Source organism: Cyrtonyx montezumae, unplaced genomic scaffold, assembly GCF_038088225.1.
Source record: "Cyrtonyx montezumae isolate F1298 unplaced genomic scaffold, pur_monq_1.0 scaffold_0, whole genome shotgun sequence".
NCBI classification, from domain to species: Eukaryota; Metazoa; Chordata; class Aves; order Galliformes; family Odontophoridae; genus Cyrtonyx; species Cyrtonyx montezumae.
In genome coordinates this window covers 26,976,055-26,999,822 of record NW_027071824.1, presented here as the reverse complement: position 1 = coordinate 26,999,822, position 23,768 = coordinate 26,976,055, and the positions used below count along the sequence as shown (strand labels likewise).

General features: G+C 37.0%; 1 protein-coding gene across 1 annotated transcript; it reads left to right on the top strand.

Annotated features, from left to right (window-relative positions):
* Window positions 1-815: 815 nt before the first annotated feature.
* Window positions 816-17,707, top strand: ERMARD (ER membrane associated RNA degradation). The gene is made up of 18 exons (XM_065730641.1): window positions 816-943; window positions 2,152-2,320; window positions 3,433-3,572; window positions 4,100-4,201; window positions 5,055-5,144; window positions 6,178-6,275; window positions 6,831-6,967; window positions 7,896-8,010; window positions 8,464-8,566; window positions 9,032-9,061; window positions 9,577-9,645; window positions 10,420-10,590; window positions 11,368-11,451; window positions 12,262-12,341; window positions 13,116-13,244; window positions 14,666-14,875; window positions 16,109-16,222; window positions 16,913-17,707. Exons 2-18 carry the CDS (start codon window positions 2,152-2,154, stop codon window positions 17,070-17,072), a joined length of 2,001 nt encoding a protein of 666 aa, XP_065586713.1. The 5' UTR covers window positions 816-943; the 3' UTR covers window positions 17,073-17,707.
* Window positions 17,708-23,768: the final 6,061 nt, after the last annotated feature.

Sequence of the window (23,768 nt, the reverse complement as noted above, 5' to 3'; positions counted from 1 at the left end):
AGGTGTTAACTTCAGTAATTCATTAACCAAGATTTTCAAACAGCTAACAAGCAAATCTACTTTTGTATTTTACCATGTAGACACTGAATTCTACAATTTGCACATCATGTTGTGATTATATTTCTGTGCAGTATCTACACCATTCTGGAAAGAATCTATCAGAGCCACACAAATCAATATTGCACTGTTTGTACTAAAGCCTACTTCACATTCCTGGGCTCTGTGAGAGAAGCTTAACTTTGGACATATGAGAATCAATATGCACAAAAAACTAAGATTTAGCTATTTCATAGAATCACATAGAATACTGGGGATAGAAGGGACCTCTGAGGGGATGATCTGTTTCAACCCCTTACAGAAGCAGGTTCCCTACAGTAGTAGGGGAAGATACAGGTGGGTGCTGAACATCTGTAGAGCAGACCCCACAACCTCGCTGGGCAACCTGCTCCAGTGCTCTGTCACCCTGAAAGTAAAGAAGTTGTTTTCTCGTGTTCACACGGAGCTTCCTGTTTCAGTTTTTGCCCATTGTTGCTCATTGTGTTTCAGGGCATCAACAAAAAGAGCGCGGCCCCAGTCACTCAGCTCCTCCTCTCGCCCCTCAATCTCAGGACCGCCAGCGGCCAAAACCGCCCCTCGCGGTTCCTCCCTCCCTCCCGCAGTCCCAGCCCGGCTGCTCAGGGTGTTTATATCACGCGCGCTCGTTCGCCGCCTTCTCAGCATATGGGCGGCGACGGCTGAGAATTTCGACGCGTTGCGGGACCCGCTTACGGCTGCCGGCCTACGGCTGCCGGCCTGCGGCGCCGCTTTCCCCAAAGGCGGGGTGGCGGACGCGAGCAGCCTCTCCGACCCAGGGTGTGCAGGCAGCGGCCACGAGAGCCCGGCGTGCGGCTGTGCTTCGGCTGAGCGCCGTGACGTAGAGCGGGAGGGCTCTGCAGCAGCGGAGGTAACAATGGCCGAGACGGCGGGTGTGCGAGTGCTGTGCCCTCGGGCTCCGTGCGGCCGCTGCAGGGGTTGAGGGGCCCCGCGCCGCGCGGAGTTGCTGCGGTTCGCGTGCTGCCACGGCGGTGAAACCCGGAGCGAAGGGCAGAATGAAGCGTTTCTTGAGCAATGCTATGCGGCCATCTTAGGTTAATAGCACTCAGGGCGCCCCCGATGGCGCCTGCTGACGGCTCCTTGTCGAAGCTGTGCTGTTTATTCTGTTGCCGTTGGAAATAGGCAGTGTTTCCTTAAGCCGTGTATTCAGCGATTGGCTCTCCTACTGGGAACAACACTAGTCTTTGCACGTTCTCTAAATGCGTACTTGTTTCCCCATGATCATCAGCTATGATCATCAGTCTAGCTATGTAGGTTGCTCAGAAAGTGATGCCTCCTATTTATTTCCTATTTATGTTGTGAAAACTGCTGCAACAGATACGAAGAGCACAATAACACTGTTTGATGGAGCACGCTCTTAGCTTTGAAGCACTGTTTTTCAATACAGTCACCACCGATAGCCAGTTAGCATGGATGAGCCGATCGAGACACTTCATTTTGTGTTGTGACAGATCTGCATGGCTGTCCAGGCCTGTCTTTTGTGTTGTTGACACCACTGCTGAAATGTGCCATCCACTGTTTGGTCTCCATAAACGTTTAGCAAGCATTGAGGAATGTCAATGAGTGCCATTTTTTCCACATGGAGGAATTCAGTTCTACCCCCTTTCTTCATATATACTTCCATGTCAGATGCTGTTATGTCAGGCTGGCCCCTGTTGCAACAAAATGTAATAGAATATTGGTAGGAAAGTACTACCTATACTTCCATATCACCGACATCTGCTTCTGATGTCACCAGCCAATGTAATAAAATAGGAGGCATTGCTTTCCTAACGGGATTTAAGTTAAAAGAAACATTAACACCCACTCAGACCCAACCCTCTGTAATGGACAGGGCTGTCCCCAACAAGGTTGGGCTGCCCACGGTCCCATCCAACCTGACCTTGAACACCTCCAGGGATGGGGCATCCACAGCTTCTCTGGGAAGCCTGTGCCTGCCTGTGCTTCTCCACTCTCTGGGTAAACAATTTCCTCCTTATGATTAGTTTCGTAGATATAATGCATCAGAAATATACTGAACTAGAATTATGCAAATAAAAATAATTTTATCCTTTTCAGATGGCATCATCAGACTTGGTCACTACTTGTCTTTCTTCAGCTGTGCATTATGTGATCTGCAAACTTGGATTCGAGAAAAAAGAAATCTATGATATTGATAATATTGTGTCTGAAAATGGAGAAGTACATTGGCAAGCCATTACAGAGCATGTGCATTATCTTGAATCAGGTTGGTATTATTCTGATACAATGATAATACATCTAAAGTTGATGCAGAATCTCTCTCTACAGTTTATGGTATGCAGAACTTAGTTATATTGTTTTATTTTAGTAAAGCATTAGTTTCATGGCTAGAATATGTACATTTATTATTTACAGGGAGCTTTAAATGTTTCATCCATGTTTGATATTTGTTTATAGCTGACTCCTAAGATCCATGTAATCTGTGGCACATAGGTAGCTCCATCTTTGTTTCTTCATTCTTGTTTCCCAGCTCCTTTCGCCTGTTCATAAGTTTTGCTACTCTCTTGCCTTATTATTATTTTATTCTGTGTTCTTTATTTTTTTTTTGCAGTAAATTTGGAACTCCTGGTAGTTGCTAGTAGCGCTGCTGTTGCTTTTGTTTCCTTTTCTCCAACTTTTGCTTGTATATAAGTATTATTTGTTCTCCCTTCTGTATGTAGAACAGTTTATAATTATGCTTTTTGAAGCAGAACAAAATATTTATGTTCTGATGAACCAGCTGATTGTTCATTTGCCAAACTGCAACCTTTTGTTAGTTTGCAGAGGTGGTCCAAGTGATAGATATTTCTGCCTTGGGCAATATTTTTCTGTGAATCAGGAGGAATTTGCCAGCAAAGAGAAGCAGTTATACCACAATGTAGGGTACGACATCCATCTGCATTCTTTAAGGGGTGTAAATAGTGCTGCTTGATGAAGTCCTCAAAGCCTGCAGTAGCTTCCAGGTTGGTTATGTGGAATTGCTGTACTCTTTCACCAATGGATTCTTCCACTTTCAACAAAAAATTGAATGTAATTAGATTAAGTTCTATTTATGTTCTATTATAATGCAATTCCATGTTTTCTTGCATTAAGTTTCCTTTTGGAGAAGGCATTTGGACTTACCTGTTTTCACTATGCACTTTTACTTTTCTGTAGTTCATTTGTGTGTTATTTTGGACAGTAAATTTTAGTTTATTGGTTGTTCTGAACTAATAGGGATAAATATGATTGAGCTAAATATGTGTACAGGCTGCTGGAGGTTTCACTTATTATGACTTTTAAAATACTGAACCTTCATGAGGTTTGGTACTCTAACCACATCCTGTTTTTCCATTCAAGATCAAAGTGTGGATTATATCAAAAGCATACGATCACTTGGACCTGTATGTGAATCTGTTAATTTGCACTTCAAATCTCTGACCAAGGAGAAATTCATAGTTCAGTATGCATTATGGTTCCACTGGACAAACTACACAGAGGTATGGAAATATCTGTTGACAGTTGTATTTTGGCACATAACCTCTTTGTGGAAGTTTTTCAAAAGGACACGTGACAGAGCAACAAACCACAATGCTTAGAATTTGTAACTAATTGTCTTCTCAGTTACATAGTCACTTTTAATTTTCCAGACTCAATAATTAGACATATGTATTTAATTATACACTGGGGTTGTTCTAACCAAAGATTGTAGGATTTTCTTTTTCTTTAAAACCTAATGGGCTGTGCTTAATATCAAATATTACTATGCAAAGTCACTGATAGTCTTTATAGATGTGTGGTACTAGGTAAGTTTCAACTACAAATGCAAGAAATGGACAGTGACCCTGCAGTCGTTTACAGCTTTATCAACCTGGCATGGTTTTCTGTCTGTATTTGTGTAGTGACTATCACAGAAGAATATTTAGATCACATTTTTTATGTGAGTTTGACAATTTGATTTCTCCTTCTGAATATGTAATTCAGCACTTTTCCTCTTATCTCCAACCCCTCTTCCCGAATCACACAGTTATTTCTTGAAGTATTTGATGTTCTACACTATGCACGATCTACAGAAGTTGCTCTTGGGTTAATGAAGCTAACATCATGCTTGGAGAGAGCTTTGGGTGATGTAAGTGCTGCCATGAGGATTCAATTGCAAGTTTGGTTTTATAAGATGTGAATATTAGATTTAATTGCATGTTGAAAAATCGAGATTATCCTGTATGGTGATGATGTACGGTAGCCTGGCCACATCTTTAGTAACAGTATTGTGTGCTTTGTGAGCACAAATATTTGAAAACCTAGTAGAAAGCTGGATTGATGAACTGTACCAGTTCTGTAACTTAGTACCTTTCCTTCTTTTATTTCCACACTTGTTATTTTTCAACTGGTTCCAGTCCTTTTTTTTGTTTCACTCCATAACCACACAGGTTCCATCACTGTTAAGGGGGGCATGCAAGCTACGGAGAAGGGAACATGTTTTATTGTCTTGGGGAAACCACCTCCTTGCCTCTTCCTACTTTGTTTTCCTGTCAGGGTATGTTTCCCATAGATGAGATAAAACAACTGGTTGTTAAATCTCTATGAGGAAAGGGCAGAAGACAAAACAGGAAGAAACAAAATTTTCCTAAGTCTGAAGGGGTGGTGAGTTTTTGAATTAATTTAAAAATTCCCTTAATTATATGTTCGTATGCTTGCTTTCTTGCTTTTTACATTTTTTTAAACGTTTTCCTTGGGGTGATATTCCATGGGAATATAAAGTAGGATATGCACTCTTTCCTGATGCAGTCCATAGATCTTAATTTATCATGAAACTTTATAATTGAAAGACTGTTTCAATTGGTGGGTTATGTCTGTTTGCATTTTTACAGCAATGAAAATGTTTATTAAGAGTTAAATTTATCAAAGTCTATGCTTGAAAGACAAATATTCTGAATTATTTATGTTTTAATCATTTCTACTTAATATTATTTTTTTAATAGGTACATTTACTAATTGGTAAAGATTGTCCCTTCCTTCTAAGAGATTTGCTTGCTTCTGAGGAGCTTGCAGTTGTTTTTGGACGAGTTGTTGTAAGTGCATCTTTTTGAAATAAGTAACAAATACTGAGCTGATTTTCTTTTTGTCTGGTATACAGTCAGAGTCTTTGCTTGTCCTAAAGAAGAGTTTCAAATTCTGTAATACATTGGGAAAACTTCCATTGCAGAGGTGTAAATAATGAATATAATAATTGTAAATGGAAATAATTTTTAAAGGGTAGCCTGTAATTTTTAAAATTGCCACTCAATCCACGTACTTAAAATTTCACGTGTCTGGCAAGGGGGTGAGCAAGCAACAATGTTTCTGCCCATTTTTGAGTTTCACTACTTGAGAACATACGTCTTGCAGTTACAGTTTCTTGTAAGATGTGTTCCCCTTCACCGCTACTATAGTAAAATGCTTTATAATATTAACCACAATAAAGTTTGTGTGTAGAGGAAACTAGTTCTTCTATTGCTGTTTGCAGAAAAATAATAATAATTCTGAGGACCCTTACCTTCTTCTGTAAACACAGTAGAAGGTCCCTTTCATACTGCTCTACAAATACAATTTATTTATTTATTTTTAGAACAAAGTATTGGATGTGTACAGTTAGCCTATCTAGTAGTTTTGTAAGGATTTTGTCTTAAATTATAGTTCCATGTGGAGTAGTTTAATTCTTACTATTAAAAACAGTTTCCCATTTCCCAGTGGAATTCTGGGAATAGAATTTTGAATGCAAATTTTTCTTATGTTCTTTCATGTTAATTATTATGGATTTACAATATGATAAGTAAAAGCTAAACGTGATCTAATTTGTTTTCCTTTCGAAACTGTTTGAGATGTTTGGAAGATTTGTTCTTTCTTTATTATATTCTATAGCATGTTTGAGTAAGCTAAGATTTCCTTTCAGAGAGTACTGGGAATTGTGAATAATGAGTTGCAGTTAATGTAACAAGCTGTGGCCAGTAGTCTTGACAGTAGACATTATAGTTTCTCAATAACTTCTCAAATTTCTTGTCAGAGCAAGACACAAGATAATAAATAATAAATTTCTTCATGTAGTAATCTGTGTTTATTAATTAGATGGATGTACTGAGGATATTCATTGGATCACCATATGGTCTGAATCTCCGTAATGTTTTGTGGCATGGGTTTGCATCCCCACAGGAAATTCCTGCAAAGTAAGTTATTAAAAAATATATCTTATTTTCTCATCCAGCCAGGCTAACAGTGCTTGAAAATCAATTAATACAACTTGCTACTCTTACAAAAAAAAAAAAAAAAAATGCTGTAAGGCCTTTGGGACTACCCTGCCAGTTTTCCTGCTGCTGCTACCACTTCCTTTGGAACTGGATTTCCATGGAATACTTCAGCCATTATGAAACTGGTCAGTTTTAGGTCCAGAGTGTTTTTTCTAATAGGAAAAATGAAGAAACTTAAGGTCTGGGCAGTCAGGAATAAATCAAAAAAGGCAAAGGCATAGGAAAGGAAGAAGAGCAGCAGCAGCCAAGGAGAATACACTGATGTTTTTTTTCCTCCTAACTCTACATTGTTTTGTCATGGTTGTAAAATGTAATTAATCGTTAAGCTCCCTTACTCAAAAGGGATGGGCAAAGTAGGTACTGGATCTTGTTTGATAGAACAAAAGAAACTTTTGTCTCTAACCCAAAAATATGGATTTTTGCAAAAGATTATGCTATATTTTCTTTCCTAATATGTTATAATATTCTCCCTAGATATTGTGCTATGCTGCTTTTTTTAACTGCAGGACTGGGTCAGTTGTTACAGACATATCTTCTGCAAACTAAATATATTTTAGTACATCGACCATACGTGACTTTCATTAGATTAGAGGAGCTTGATGCATTCCCAGGCAAGTATTTAACCTCTAGTCATTATTTTTTGCTATATTCATTATTGTTTCATTATCCAAAAGTGCTGTTGACTGTGTTTTCTGCAGTTAGGTGACTGAATCTTTTAGGTAAGATATTTGTATATATTGTCATCGTAAATCAGCTGTGCTCGTGGACAGCTTTTTAATGCTTACTGTTGTAGTGATTAGCAAAACAAAAAAAACTTAATTCTAAAATAAACATAACACACTGAAATGTGTTAATAGTACAGCTTATGAAAGGCTTCAGCTATATGTTTCAGTGTTGTGATGATAATTCATTTCCTTTTAATAGTTATCTAGTTTTTCTTTACAAAAATCTTTCCAGAATCAGCGTGTTCTGGCTGCAAGAGTCCCATCAGGAATATTCTGCATCTTGCAGGGCAAGTAGTGGAGAAAGAGAGTATAGTGACACATCCTCAGTACTCTGATAACTATCTTGGGAAAGGACCTGTGTATCAACAGCTGAAAATTTCCAACATCTGTGTCCTTCCCATACTGGGGGCCCCAGGCTTGGCCACAGTGCCCAGATGGGGCCTCACAAGGGCAGAGGAGAGGGGTCAATCTACCCCCTCTCCCTACTGGCCACCCCTCTTGTGATGCAGCCCAGGATACCGTTGGCCTTCTGGGCTGCAAGAGCACACTGCTGGTTGTGTCCAGCTTAAATGACAGTACCAAAACTTTGATAAAATAGGAACAGTGTCATACTGATTCTATTAATACGCATGATACTTTTCTGAAGTATTTGAAACAAGTGGAGGACAACTGAACAGAAACTGGAGCCAGTTACTATGTACTTCCCCCTTTATAAATGCTGAAAGTAATCTTTTCATTCTGATGAAATATCAAGAATTAATTAGAAAACTGTAGATTGTATGTAATTTATTGATGCTGTTTTGCTAATTTGCAGATCTGAATCATGAAACACTTTCAGTAGCTGAAGAGCTAGTGCAAGCATCTAATTTTGTGCTAAGAACAATGCTATCATTTTGGACGGCTGCTTTAACAGCTTTCAAGCAAAGTAGGTAATCGTTGATTTTTTTTCCTCCTATTTTTAGTCTTGTTCTGCATTTTTATTTATAGATCTTCATGATTTATAGAACACTAGCCAGCAGAATTTGTAGATTCCAGAAGTTTTTTGTTGAATCTGGAGAAGTTGTAGCTTAGGAAGGGAACTTTACAAAGCAAGTGGAAACATCTCCTTATATGTTAAAATGCTGTGGATTTTTTGTTGTTGTTGTTTTTTTTAATAGTATTTTTTTTTCATCTTCCATTCAGAGTTTTGTAAGTTAGTGTCATTCCTGAGCTGATTTGATTTAGGTGGTCTGATGGTGTTGGGCACAGAAAGTAATTTAACATTCATATGGTCTCATTACCAAGGAGTGTTGGTTTGGGTTGTTTGACCTGGATCTTGAATTTCCATTTGGATTGTATAAATAAGGGAGGGAAAAGAAACTATTTCTGTGTTACTTTTTCAGGTATGCTGACTGTGTGATTCTCTTACTTCCTCAGCTGGAAGTTGGACTTAGACTGCTCTTCACTACAACTAATAAATGTCCGAATCGATTGCTAACAGCTGAGGTAAATTTCTGTCTAAAACAGTTATTGCTAGCAGTATTTGCAAGGTAATTATTTTGGTAGCACTGTGTCTAAATTTAGCTTCCCCCCACCAAAATCCAAGAATTAATAGAACATTATTTACAAATTTCTAGTACGGTTTGATGAATACACCCTCCCCTCCCCCCCCCTCTTTTTTCTTTTAATAAAAACTAAGGGAAAAGGTTGCCTGATAGTCTGAAAAAGTATTTCAAGATTAGTGTCCTGGAATAGTAGTATGAGGGAGGAAAGTAGATCACATTCCATTTATTAAAAAAAAAACAACTTGGTTAAACAAAATCTAATACTCTTTTCTATTTTGTAAGGGTTTATTTGCTATCAATACACCTCTGGTATCTCATGTATATTGAACTTAGATTTACTCATTTACATGTCTGTATAATTGTTTTCTATTGATAATCTAATAATGGTTATTGTTTTCTTTTTCAGTCTTCTGTTTTCTACACCACTTTCGATGAGGTATTTGTGTTTATTCTTTTTAAATACATAGAAATGTCATCATTCAAACTTGGACATGTTTCTCGTTAATAGAGATCAGAATGTGCTTACTGGTTGTGTTGGATAAGGCCTTATTTCTAAATTTTTCCAAGTAGAAGATGATGGGCAGTAAATATACCTTAAATTTGTCATTTTTCAGAGCATAACAAGATCAGTGCAAATTTTAATGAACAGAATTTAATTTTTTTAATGTTTTTATTTTATATTTCTTCATTATAGAGAAACAGTTATTCTGCCACTTTTTGTAAACTCGGTTATTCAAAATAAATACAAATAAACCTTGCGAGCAGAAATCTTCAGTCTTACAGCTCTTATTGAATTATCTCAGTCTGTCAGTAACAAATAGGCCCTTCAATTTTGAAACAGATTAATTATTTGTTTACTATTAGAAAAGCTCATTACTTAGTGTTTTTCTTGTGATATATATGATTTTTTAACTTCCAATAAAAGCTTTCTTTTCAAATGACTTTTTGTAGATGCTAGCAAAGCATTTGGATAATGAAGAAGTCAATCAGCTTCCTTCAGTTCTTGAAGAACCTGCTATGGCAAGTATTTTGGAAATTCTTTTTGTGGTTGTTATTTTGCTTGGGTTTTTCATTTGTTTGGTTTGGTTTTTGTTTTCCTTAAATTTAGCAGTGTATCTCTGATTGTGTATTTATTTATCTCTTGTTGCCTATCTCCAGTAGGGTAGTACCAGAAACTTGTTCCTGTTTCACTGTGAAGGACACAAAGTAGTACCTGACATGCTACATTTGGTTAGAATATAACTGTCTTTCTATCTGAAATGTTCAAGTCTGGATGATTTCTGTGGTAGACTTTTGAAGAGTAGCTGGAGAGAGAAGAAGAAACGATGCCCCCTGTGGGGAAAACTAAATTGCTTTCCAGTTTCTTCTGGGGTATAACCTGTACTAGGTGGGTGGGCAGATGGTACCACAGCCTAGCTGCAAACTTTCCACAGCACATCCTGCATACTGCCATGCAAACAGACAGTAAACATGAAAACAATTTAGAGGTCTCTTGAGACTGTAAGAAAGATATTAATTTTTTGCACTGGGAGGCAGAGACAGTGAGGATTTGGGACATAAAATCAGAGAAAAATCTGTTGTTTCCCTTTATGGAATAGCTTGCATGTTAGTTTCAAGTTTCCTGACGGGCTAGCAGTGGACTAAGGGTCCTTTTTAATTTTAATTTTTTTCTTATAGGCATAGTTTGTGTTGTTTTCTTTGTCTAAAGGCCCCTTTTCTTATGGACACAATTACATATTTAACTTTCAGAACGTAATCCTATACACTTACCTCTATTGGTATATATCTCCACAGGAATTTCTTTGGGATTTCTTGAACCACCAGGAGGGCCCACGCGTAAGAGATCATTTAAGCCATGGAGAGATCAATCTAAAAGAATTTCCCAGACAAATAGCCAATCAGTTAGTGGCATTTGCAATCACACTACTCTGCAGGTTCTCAGATGAAGACATGGTTACTTTTAAGGTAGGGTTTCATATTATGCTGTCAGAGGAATCTTCGGTTGGATGACAGGTGTGATTTTAGAGAGCCTTAAGACTGCATCTTTCTTGGCTGCAGCCTTCTTTGGAAACAGAATATTCCTCCAAGTGGGATACCATGCAAGTATGTTTTCTAGGATTGCAGTAAAATAAGTGCAGAAAGTTTTCCAGATGATTATCCTTTCTCAATTTGTTTGATTAACCAATCCTTATTCAGATAATTGATGCATTATGTGAAATGACTATAGTTTACCCAGAGAGACATGTAATATTTGAGAAACTCTTTATTTCTGACATACTATAAATAATGGAAGTAGTTTAGAAATGGAGATGTGATTTGTTAACTCTCCTTACTGTGTACCCTTTTTGTCTAGCAGTACATATTTTGTAACATTACCTACTATTAGATTTGCTCTTTCAAGTTTCCTGTTTGTATTTGCCATTACTTTCAATCTGATAAGATTTATATATAAGATTGCTTTGTACTTACTAGTTGGAGCTCATTTTAGTTTCTAAAGAAGATTTTCATGCTGCTGCGTTAAGAGAGTACATAGTTTATCTCTCATCTACTGCCAGCTTTTGTATTTGGAAAATGTCAGAGAAATTAAGCTTTAAACTAATGATCACTGTATTTGTCCCTCAAAAATATGGAAATCTTCAGTAGTGTAGACAGCTTGAATACACTTAAGCATAAGTCTAGGTCTACTCAGAGTTAGGGCAGTTTAAAGGAACTTGTATTTTGTCTTATTTTTTTTGTAATCAGGAGCACCTGGTCATAAAGCCACTGATGAACTGTGCAAGCTGCTACCGTTCTCGATTTCATCCAATTTCCCGACTCAAGAAACAGGTATGTGCTTGAAACTGAAAGCATTTTAGTCCTTGAAATTGTGAATCCTTAAAAATAGCCTTAGTTACTGTCTTCAAACTTTATTGTTCCTAAAAAGTTAGACTTTTCCAGAACTTTTCTTTTCCTAATACATTTTCAGGTTTTGAAAGGTAATTAGGCACACTGCTGGTCATACAACATATACTGTTCCTGCTCAAATCACTGTATAGCTTTATTTTTACCTGAATGTTTGCTGTTTTATGGATTTCTTAATCTCCTTGTCCTTGACACAGATTAAGTTCTGTGAGAATCTTGGATTAGGCTACCACAAGTAACATTTTTGTTACATAAATGCCAGTTATTTGAAATTATCTGTAGCAAAATCTGCTTTCCAATGTCTCAGTATCTCTCACCCAATTAGTTTATGTACTGCTTGAGGATGTTCTTTATTGATTTGAGCTTGCAGTAAACAGCACTCATTTTAAACAGTTTTTGAACTGTATCTTACAAAGTCTTTTTTTTTTAATATATATATATATAAAAGAAGAAAGAATAGTAAATTAGTTTCTTCAGGTGATGTTTTAACAGGAAGTGTACATCAAGGCTTTTTGCCCTAACATAAATCTTAATGCTTTGTGCTGGTTTACAAAATATTAATTACTGAACAAGTATTATTAATTACTGAACAAGTAATCTGCCAAGTGTTGCAGTTTGTTTTTTCTCCCTAAAATAGCAATTAAGAAAAATAAAATATATTGTCCTGTATGTTGTCCTGTTTGTCTAAGGCTGTACTTTGCATAAATTTTTTCATATTACATTCTTAACTTTTAGGTGCTAGAATGTATGAAGAGCATTTGCTCGTGGCGTGAATTACCAACAGTGTCTGAGGAGCATATTCAAACAATTAAAGGGTATGTGTATGCTGTTGTAAAAAAAATCCTTCTCAAAAACATATGAATGACAGAGTTTGAGATTAGAAGTCTCATTAGATTCTTTACTCACACCAGAGGGATTGTGAGGAGACCCCTTCATTTTTCTTTTTAAGTTAATCTGTGCCATAGAAATCTGTAGCCAAAAGATACTGTAAAAACTACAAATACTGCTGTCTGGAAGGGAATATTGGAGCCCTTTGAAACCAACATAAAACTGACTAGCTGTTCTGTTTGTGAAGAGATATTGAAGGAACCCTTAGGAAATTACACTAGACGTTGAGCCCATCACAACAAAACCAGAAAGATGACTCACCAGATATAAAACAAAGTAATTGCGTGTTCCGGAACATGAAAGTAGTAGCTGAATTAATGGAAGGTCTCACATTGAGGTATTGCATAGAAAATAGAGTGTAACATTCTTTTGTGATTTGAAAAGGAAAATGTCAGTGTAATTTCTTCCATTGATAATGTAAATGATGTGTAAAGCTAAGAGATGGAAATACAATGTGTCAGGCATATACCTAATATCTTCAGGATTTTAATGAATAAGTAGAGGAGTAAAGAGGTTAAGAAGACTGCTGAAACAGAAAAGGCTGTTTTTAACTGGAGAAGGAAAGTCATGCTTATAAGGTAGAGGGAAAACACTGCTATCCAAAATATCTGCATTTTGATCTGTGCAAATATTAAGACAAATGTTAAGTATTATGCTGCGTTGTCATCTCTAATCATACTTCTTTGTGTTTTTTTTTTAAGGTTGGAAGGAAGTACTGAAGCTAGTACTTTAGTTTTAAAGATGGCTGAAATTCTCTCTCAGTTGCAGCAGTATTTGCCCTGTAACTGCTATAGTTCAGATGACCCAATGAATCCTGTTGCAACAGAGAGGTAAGTTTGATCTATTCCTTGTTTCCACTGTCAACTTGTTCATGCAGTTCACCACAAGAACACTCAAACCTAAGTTATTCATTTCTCCATCTTTAGAACAGTTCTTGAAATGTTGCATGTTTTTCCAGTGTTGTTGCTGCAACAATAAAACATTGTAGAACTGAGACATCATTATAGTACTGTTCTTGTTTGGAATTCAGCATGAAAAAAAAACCTCGCTCTCATAATGGGGAAGCAATATCTTTTAAATATTTATGTTCTGACTGGATTAAATTAAATTTTATTTAAAGCTTCATCAGAAATTTGTTTTAATGTGATTGGTGTCACAGCTGTGTATGGCATTTAAAGATAATAATGTGCCAGTATACATTTATTGCCTTATGTGCTTTAGGAGCAAAATTCTGAAATAGAAAATTCCTGTTACATTCGTGGTCAGATTGTAGAGGTATGTTGGTAGTTACAGTTATAACTGATGTGAAATGATGATCGAAACAACTTGGCTTTTAATTGGTATTCTGGTGGCAATCTTAAGAGGCTTGTGAATCCATGGATATGTTGGAACAAAATACCTAATCAAATGTAAGAGGTGTGGGCAGGATAGTGCTTTATTTATATAAATTGCATACCTTGTTTACTAGTGCTCTACTTATATGAATTGTATGCCTTCTCTTTAGTATCCATCTCTGCATTTGGTCTCATTTATTAAGAAGCCCAATTACTAAACTGTTACATGGTTTTAAGATTTTTCTGCTTTTATCTCTTTTAGTTGTCAATGTTTTGCTGTCTCAGAGATAATTTTGGCATGAGGGAGATTAAGAAACACTTTCATAAGAGCAGAGTGCTTAAAGTGATGTGTGACACATTATGTTTGCAGATTAGAAAATGACAGAAGAAAGGTATTTGGTTACTTCAACAATTTGTAATTTGGTGTGTAGTTGATTAAAACGTTGGCTTCACCTCCAGTGTTTTAAGAAGCATTCAATCTGCTGCTACTTCTGCTCAGAAGGAAGACCACACACTGATGAGACTATTAATTAATACCGTTTGTTTGAATAAGTTTTATTCTGGTGGATGCTAGTTCATTGTGAACTGAAATATGGTGGGAGGTCTAAACCACAGATGTTTTCTGATTTAATGTGTTCAGTGTATCATTTTGGCTACGCATTTTTGTTTAGTGTGGTTGTATTTCTTTAATTTGAAATGGGAAGCGTATTCATCACCAATAGCTCTTTAATTATGTTACATAAAGTGACAGAAAACACAGCCACTGCTCCTACAGAGATCCTTACTTTTTTTTTTTTTGTCAGAGTAATCGTTTTTTAGCTAACATTACATTTCATGTTAGCTGTAGTTTGGTTTATATCTCATGTTAAATCCCGCTGGCAAAAGAATGAAACTAACAATTACTTCTGGTTTTGAAGGCTGTTGCTACAACTTTGTGATAGTCACGTTTGCACGCTCTATTCTCCACGACCTGTACTGGAAGTGTTAGTGGTACTTCGTAAAATAAGCACACAGTGCCATCAAGTGTCCGAACAAGTTATTGCCAGCATTAAGTCGAGATACCAGCAGTGGACGGAAAAGACTCTACGCTCTCGCCAGAGGCATAACTACCTACGAATGCTGAACAGGTTGGTTGATATTTACTCTTTGTAGCTAGGTTTATGAGAGAGTTTCATGCTGCTGTTGCATGTTTTCAGAGTTCTGTCATAAAAATACACAGTGTTCATGTGTTCTTGAGAATCATCTCAGAGTTAAGTGCCAACCCTGAATTATTTTACAAACTAGCAGAAAATCTCTATTTGGAGAACAGTTCAATGGATGTTTTTAGCATCACTGCACTACTTACCTTAAGCTTTAAAATGAAAGAGTCATTTAAGATTACATTTTTATTTTCTTTCTTTTCTTATTTAAACATAAAAAATGCTATTTTAGTTTTACCTGAGTACAAAATGTTAAACTGATTTCAGGACTCAACCTTTTCCAGTTCTAGTGCTTTTTTTTTTTTGTTACACCTGAATCAGTATCTTTTAGAGGAGTTAGAGAGAGATTTTTTTTAGGATTAGGATTATATTAGTTTTGTTTCTATTCACAAGTGTTTCCTTATTGCACTCTACCACTTCCTGAAGGGGGGTTGTGGTGAGGAGGGGGTGGGCCTCTTCTCCCTGATAAATAACGACAGGACGAGAGGGAATGGCCACAAGTTGCGCCGGGGAAGATTTAGATTAGACCTGAGGAAGCATTTCTTTTCTGAAAGAGTGGTCAGGCACTGGAATGGCCTGCCTAGGGAGGTGGTTGAGGCACCATCCCTAGCGCTGTTCAAGAAGCGTTTAGATGAGGTGCTAAGGGATTTGATTTAGTAGTTGGGTAGGGATAGTGATAGGAGGATGGTTGGACTAGATGATCTTATAGGTCCTTTCCAAACTTATGAACTTATGAACTTATAAAGAATTTATGAATTTACTTCAAAAACTGGAGAATAAAATATTTTTGGCTTGATTATATTCTTCAAAATAATAACCATGTTATTTAAGAAACATAGCTTAAATGGACAATGAATATTTGCAACTCAGCTGATCTTCATTTTATTATCTTTGTGTTAACAGGTGCTAGTGACTTTTCCCCTGAAGTCTTAGTTAAACATGTTGGATTTTTTTTTCCTGTTTTGAGATTTCATGATTTATAGTCTTGTTTATAATTCTGATATTTCATCTGTTATTTGCTAATGGACTTTTTGCACTCTTTCTCACTATTAAATACTCCTCTAATTAGCATGGTTTTAGAAATCTGAGAATTTATTTTTGTACTAGTGATTTCAATGTAATTCAGGTTTATTCATTTATTTTACTTTTACCTGTTTCTAGCATTAAGTTTTTATCTCCGGTGTTACGGCTCATCTTAGTGTTGATTACTCTGGAGCTTGTTAATGTCCACTTGGTCTGTAAGAAGAATCCTTCTGATTACCATCAGTATGTAAAGTAAGTATATAAGGCATTGTGGAAACAGCAAGTTTCATACACTCTTTTCATAGCCAATTGAATAGATTTGATCTGTACTACAAGTCCTGTGGAGACAAAAAAGAAAAGGAAAGGAAAGGAAAAGGAAAGAAGGAACAGCATGCATTTTACTGTATTATCATCTTTTCTGTAATTATAGTCATCAGTGCTATCTCATACAGTATTTGCTGAGGGCTAAAATAACTTTGAAAATATATGGTCCAATTGTTCACATTTTTACTTATTAGACTCTCTCTCTCTTAGAATAAACAGAAAATGATCTCACACTCAAAAAATGTTAAACTATAAAAGCTGTATTTAATATGTAAGTAATTTTACTCCTAGTGTGTCAGTTAACAAGTTGCATTATGAAGCATTTGACTGAGAAAGGAAAGGAAGCAGTATGTGGACAATTGTATTACACATTATATCATCACATTCTTTGTGTCAGTACTTAATTGCAGTTCTGAAAATCGTTTCTTGCTGTTGGAATGAAGGAGTGGTTCTTTTCCAGAAGTACAATAAACTTCAATGTGTTGGTCACACTGAGGGAAATATGGAAGTTTGGAGAAAATAGCAACTTCAAGTCAGGCACTGAGGTCCTTTTTTTTTTTTTTTTCCTCCTTTATGTCCTTTAATTTAGAGTTTTATTTCTCTTTTTATTTCTCATAGGTTTTTGAAGTCAATCTTGCAGTATACTGAGAACTTGGTGACATACACAAGCCCTGAGAAAAACAAGTGGGATGAAACAATGCAGCTTACAAATAAGGCTTTGATAAAAATAAGGAAATTCAGTGATGGAAAGCTGACATTAATACAGTCAGTTAAATGAATTAAATACTTTTAATGTTATTTGGACATCGTTATTACTGAAATGCTTTGGAGTCCTCATGCTTGTCAAGTCTAAGATTTGAAAACAGACTTAATCACTGTAAAATTTTGGATGCAGAAGTCATTATTTTTTTTTACAGTGGAGTTAAATGGTCAAGCTTCTGAAGAATGGGCTGTTCACCAAATTCACTGGAAAACACTGAATGTGAACCAAGTCAGGATGGTGCATTTTCTACTTTAAGTATATGTGCTTTGTAGATTTATATATATAAATAAAGTTTTTTATTACACTGTAAGTATCTAAGAGTGTAAATAAATACTCTGAAAAATTGTCAAATGCCTGAAGACTTTTTTTTGTTGATGAAATACACTAGAAATACTGTGACCAACATATTAAGAAACAATGAATAGCACAGTGTTTAGGATTAAGTAGTATTCCTGGATAGCTATGATTGTTTTTATTAGTCCAAAACAGACTCAGATTGTGTACAATGTTTCTTTTGTTTCATTGCACCTATTCATTCCAAATCTAGTTAGTGAATTAACTTCATGCAGATTAAATGTGAGTTCTATCTTGCACACTCATAGGCACACATTTATTGTGGTACAAAAAATTATTCTGTTGTACATGAGATTTTTTATATATATATATATTTTTTTCAAAATATGTTCTCCCCTTTTCTAATCCTCAAAGAATGGAATTTCAAGGAAATTGCATCAATTAAAGAACAGATTCCCATAAGACCTATCTCTGTTTCTTTCTACTATGGAGAGTAAGACCAGAGGATTAATCTAGAGATTGTATGGATATATAAAGGATTAGAGATATACAGAATTGCAGGGGTTGGAAGGAACCTCCAGAGATCATTGAGTCCAACCCCCTGCCAAAGCAGCTCCCTAGCCCAGGTTGCACAGGTGGTTGCACAGGTAGGCGTCCAGGCGGGTCTGGAATGTCTCCAGAGAAGGAGACTCCACCACCTCTCTGTGCAGCTGTGCCACTGCTCTGTCACTGCACTGTGAAGAAGTTCCCATGCACATTTGTGTGGAGATTCCTATGCTTCACTTTGTGGCCAATTTCCCCTTATCCTATTGCCACACACTGCTGAGAAGAGTCCAGCCTCATCCCTTTGCCTCCTGCACTTTAGATATTTATAGACATGGATCAGATTCCCTCTGAGTCTTCTTTTCTCAAGGCTGAACAGACCCAGGTTTCCCAGCCTCTCCTCATAAGGGAGGTGTTTCACACCTTTTATCATCCTGAAACATGATTCAAGTCATGTTTCAGGAAGATTCTTTTCAATGTTTCTTAGGAAGAAATCATAGGGAGAAAATTACAAGTTCAGTTTATTTGGTGTGGAGGGTAGATCTAAACTGACATTGTACTGCTTCCTTTATGCTACCCTTGCAACATACTGTTTTTTGTTAACTACATCAGTTTCCATGTTTGTCACTACAGAACTAAATCGTACGAAGAAGTGAGAACTAGAGAAGAAAAAAGATTAAAACTAGGCATAATTAATCCAATGCAATTTTTGAGACACAATCTGAATTTTCGGCTTTTTTAACAGCAGTAGTGGCAAGTCTAATTATATCTTTGAAGGCGTATTATCTCTCCATTGACTTTGCTCAAAGTGTTAACTTCTGAAGTGTTAAATGTCACTGTGAAGCTGCACTTACAACGCTTGTTTTGATGAGGTTAAGTGCTATATGGCAAAAATTTACTAAAGCTTTACGTATTCACTGTAAGAAAGTGATAGTAGCAGTTTAAAAGTACATAAGTAGACGACACACTTTCATAGAATTGCCAGGGTTGGAAAAGACCTCTAAGATCAACCAGTCCAACCATCCACCTATGATTGAAATTTCCCACTAATCTATGTCCCTCAATACAACATCTAAATGTTTCTTGAACACCTCCAGTGTAGGTGATTTCACCACCTCCCTGGGCAGCCTGTGCCAGCACCTGACCACTTTTTTGGAGAAGTATTTCCTAATGTCCAATCTGAATCTTCCCTTCTCCTCGTTGAAAGTATGTTGGTGTACAGAAAAGCACCTTATGGACCATAGATGGGGATTTTCAATATGATTTTTTCTTCCTGTATTTGAGCTTTGCTAAAATGATCTTGCATGCTTTTCTTTTCATCTGCATTTACCTAGGAGGAGCACACTGACAGTTTCTCCTGAAGTAATTAATGCCATAGCTGTCATTTGATGCTTGAAATGTGCAGTAACAAGCATGATGGACTTGGGGCAATTTTGTCAAAGATGTTTTTCCTACCTCTAAAGTTATCTGATGGGAATGCTGCTACCACCTATTGTTGTCCAAACTTAGAACAGACTGGTATAATCCAGTTAATTCTGACTTGATGTTGTTATTTCTCAGATGAGTAAATCTATATATTTATGACTTCTTCCCGCTGTTACAAGACTTACAGAGCAGAGTTGCAGATTAAGCATATATTCTATATGTCAGTATACATATGCACACTGAGGAAGAAATTGCAAGGGATCAGTTTTTGTTTATCACTTCCTTGAAATTACTTCTCTACTTAGGTTCATAGGTTCATATGTTCATAAGGTTGGAAAGGACCTACAAGATCATCTAGTCCAACCATCATCCTATCACTATCCCTACCCAACTACTAAATCAAATCCCTTAGCACCTCATCTAAACGCTTCTTGAACAGGAGACTTCAGTTATATATCTTCGCCATCTGCTTGAAATTACTTCGAGTTTCAAGATACTAGGAGTCTTGACTGTTTTACTGAGAGCAAAAGAGGTTTGGAATGACCAGAGACATCCTGCAGGTGTGTGCAAAAGTAAAGCTGACAAAACACATTTAAATGCAAGTGTTCTGTATTTTTCTTGTCCAAACTGAATTTGGAACTGAGCTGTCCAAAACTTCACAGTCTCCTGTAAGGCTCTTAACTGTACCTATTCCAATTTGAATTTTCAAGTAAGAGTAGGGATCCTACGCTGCTTGAGTTAGAACAAGTGAAAATCAATGAGTTCAGAAGACTGCCTACAACATTATATGAATGGTTTTGTTCATACATGTAAAAGTTCGAAGAAAAGCTCCTCTCTGAAGCAACTTTCTTGCACTTGTGTGAATATTTTTGGGTTTTGATACCTTATAAGGATGATGATATGAACTAGTGGCTTATGGAGCTGGGCACTGTAGAAACAGAATGAAACATCAGACATGAAAGAACCTATGTGTGGAAACAAAACTTGTTCTCTCTCATTCTCTAGCCACTGTTCTTCACTGTGATGGTAGTGCTGTTCCTAAAACCTCCTATGTATCCTTATAGATGTGTAACTCAAGTGGCCTAAAATTTTTAAAACAACTTCAGGGTCGTCATTTCTATTGTATTATATGGGAACAGAGCAACAAATTTGATTTGCTTTACCTTTTAATGCTTACCTTCGAGCAGTTTTTAAACTGCTACCTCAAATAGTCTTTAAAGCAAACACAGGGTGGCGGTGTTGGGTAATGCAAAATTGCATCTCTGCCTGACCACTCGTCTCTTCATATTCTTAGAATACACGTAAAGAAATCAAGTCTCTTAATAACGTCAGCTTCATTATTCTTTATATGTCCTTTATTGTGGCCGTTGCTTCTGGTGAAGGTTTTTTTCTGTCCTCATTTGTTTCAGATCACTTTTGGAGAAATTAAACATTCATAAAAATTATTCCACAAATTTCATTCTGGTAATTAGGTAGATGTTCATCACTCACCATGTTGTTTTCTGGGGACTTTTCACATTTGCCAGAACTTCATCACATCTTCTTATCCTCGAGGAGTTCCAGAGAATGAGTTAATAAAGATAATTTAATACATTGTTTCTTACAGAACATGAGGTAGTATTCCTAAAACATTCCAGATCATCATTTGCTAATTGCTGTGGTGTCATGGAAAAAAAAATTTATTTCAGGAGAAAAATATATCTTTTGTACAGAATGTATAATTGTCAAGGAATGCACTTATTGAGAAAATTGCTCTGAGGTCTTAGATCATTGCCATGGTAATGATTTTTCAGTCTGTTAAAACTGAGATGTACAATTCGTATGTCACCCTGTGAAGAAGATATAGTTGAGCATTGCTTGTTGGGTGGCCTTTGACATCCATGTCCACAGTAGCAATTTCAGACCATCCAAAGAGGTTACTGTTAGAAAAGATTTTCATTCACATGAAACAATTTATTGTATGCTGTGAAATTTCATGTAGAAATGTTGGAATGTCCCCAACAAAGCTTGTTTCTGCCTCATAGTACATTAGTGCATCTGGTCCTCGTAGGGTGTATCACCTTTTTTTCATAAATTGGTCTGCAGATGCTGAGCAGATTCCTGGCATAAGCTGTTCTTGTCCCCATTTACTTCGACGCAGAGTTTCACTGAGGATTTGCCTCATGCTCTTTGGGTTTTCCTTGAAATGAATTGGCTCCTATCTAACATGTTATTTTGAGAGGACTGGAAGAAGGGGCTGTGTATTTCAGATAAAACAGCTTTGTAGAGAAACGTAATTAACTTAGTGATTTACTTCACGACGAAGTGGGGATCATCATATGGAAGACTTCCAGGCTACATGCTAACCTCTTACTTTTTAATGTTTTTGTGTTGGAGAAAGAACTTCACTCTAGAGAAGAACCCAGTTTTCTTTCTGAAGCTTTTTAGGGGCAGTGCTTTAGGCTGAATCTCTCAATTCTCGCATTTTCTGAATCTTTAAAGATAAACGGAGATCTGCTATTTAAAAAGTTTTTTAAGTCATATAGATTTTCAAATAGAAACTGACTGAGGGAAGAATACCTGTTGTTTGCCTTCTCTGGATCCCAAACAAGGATGTAAATATGGGTAGTGAATGCTGTGGGAGATCAAACTGGCATTTTTTTCTGAAGGTGAGAATCCAAGACAGTGTATACAATTAAAACCAACTGCCTTTCCTACCAAAAGGAGTCCATGCCTTCTGGCATTCTTCACTGAATGCCTCCTCTGTTCTTCCTCTCCCATGTATATGCATCTCACAGTTTCCCTCCAAAAGAAAAAAAAAAATAGGCATTGTAGAACCAGCCAGTGCCAGTTTGTTTTCCATGTTTTCTTTTCTCTGTAAGGGATTAGTTGTAGTAACAGATTTCATGTGCCAGAAAGTGGGTGAACATTAACTATTTTGTCATGCACTGATCCTTCCCACAGCCCTGCAAAATTCGAAATGCAGGAATGGTTATTCATTAACGTTTCTTTGTGTCTACAGGAAGTACATTTACTATGTAAACATGTTTTATATAGAACATACAGCTGTTTTGAACGAGCACTCAATGAAACATAAGAGTACAGTGCCTACACTGCCACTTCAGAAACTCCAAGATACCAAAGCATTGTGTTTTGGAACAGCAAACACAAAGGCTGCCCAGAAAAGTGAACGGCGCTAGTTTCTTTAAAATAAAACAACCTACATTATTTTAATTTGGTTTTCATATCTGAAATGCTTGGATGCTGAGCTACTGATGTACAGTCACTGTTTAGAAGTGTGGGAGAGGAATGGTGAGAGGGCTGAATTTCTTCATCCTGATTTTAGTACAGATCTCCTTAGAGAAGAAAGATGCCAGCACCTTCAGATAGTCCCTTTAGATTGAGATATCAAGCGAAAAAAATTTATGGTATAAAAAATATATACACTCAAATAAGCTGTATGTTGGAGGCCCTCTCACATACAGTTAACCAGTCTTAAGGACCACGAGGCTGACTTGGGTAGGTGTGCTGTGAAGAGGGCCTCTATACAGCTGCTGTTGGGTATCTCTTCCTTACACAAGAGGGAAGGTGTTGAAGTAGTGAAGTATTGAGGCCAGCATTTGGACTATGGGCTGGTGTGCAGCATCTCTGACCTTTAGCTGAGCATGTCCTTTCTCAGGAAAGCCCCAAATAGGAGAAGGTGGTGTTGTTTTCTCTAACAGATCTGAAGTGCATCTGCTAGGTGTAACTTTTATTGAAAGGTTAAGGAAGGGGTGGGTTTCCAATTGCGTTAATGGGAAAATAGTCATGCTCTTAAACTGGCTGAGTAGTACAATGATAGGAGGTGACAATTAGATGAGCTCACAGATGTTGGACCAATGGCAGCTGAGCAGAAGTAGAAGGTTAATACTACGCAGTTGGTAAAGAAAAAGCAACCAAAAAAAAAAAAAAAGAGAAGAAAAGAAAAAAGCTGCAGTTGACCCTTCAGGATATAATGCACTTGTGTCAACATGGACTCTGCCCAAACATTGTTCTGCCGTGGAAGCAGCTGGATGCCCTGCCCTTTGGTTTATATAGCGCCGAAGGGAGGGGGCATGGCAGGATGAGGTGAGGGAAAGGCAAGTGGGAAGATAAAGCAAACCCAGCTCACCTCTTAAAACAACACAGCTCACTGGACTGAAAATGTCCCACAAACCAACCCTCCCCTTGCTTGTTCCTTTATATGCCGGGGCCTGCAGCAGCAAAGATTGCTGACCTCAGAGTGACAGGAGTTGTTACAAGCAAGCAAATTTTCTGCTTTCTTTAAAAATATTGTTCTTAGGGAGGATAGGCAGGGATGGGGAAAGTGGGGCAGGGAGAGAGTAATGGCTGTTCCTGTCTGGCCTGCAGTGTTTGTGGTCTAATTTATAGCACTGCATGTAGCACGATGGTGTCATTTTAATGGTGTATTAACACTGAAGTCTGGATTAT

What these genes read in the sequence shown, in the direction of transcription:
- ERMARD (XM_065730641.1), top strand. Translation starts at nt 2,152, where the DNA reads ATGGCATCATCAGACTTGGTCACTACTTGTCTTTCTTCAGCTGTGCAT. An exon ending in TTGTTTTTGGACGAGTTGTT is followed by an intron (nt 5,145 to 6,177) that starts GTAAGTGCATCT and finishes TTTATTAATTAG; the next exon opens with ATGGATGTACTGAGGATATT. An exon ending in CCACAGGAAATTCCTGCAAA is followed by an intron (nt 6,276 to 6,830) that starts GTAAGTTATTAA and finishes TATTCTCCCTAG; the next exon opens with ATATTGTGCTATGCTGCTTT.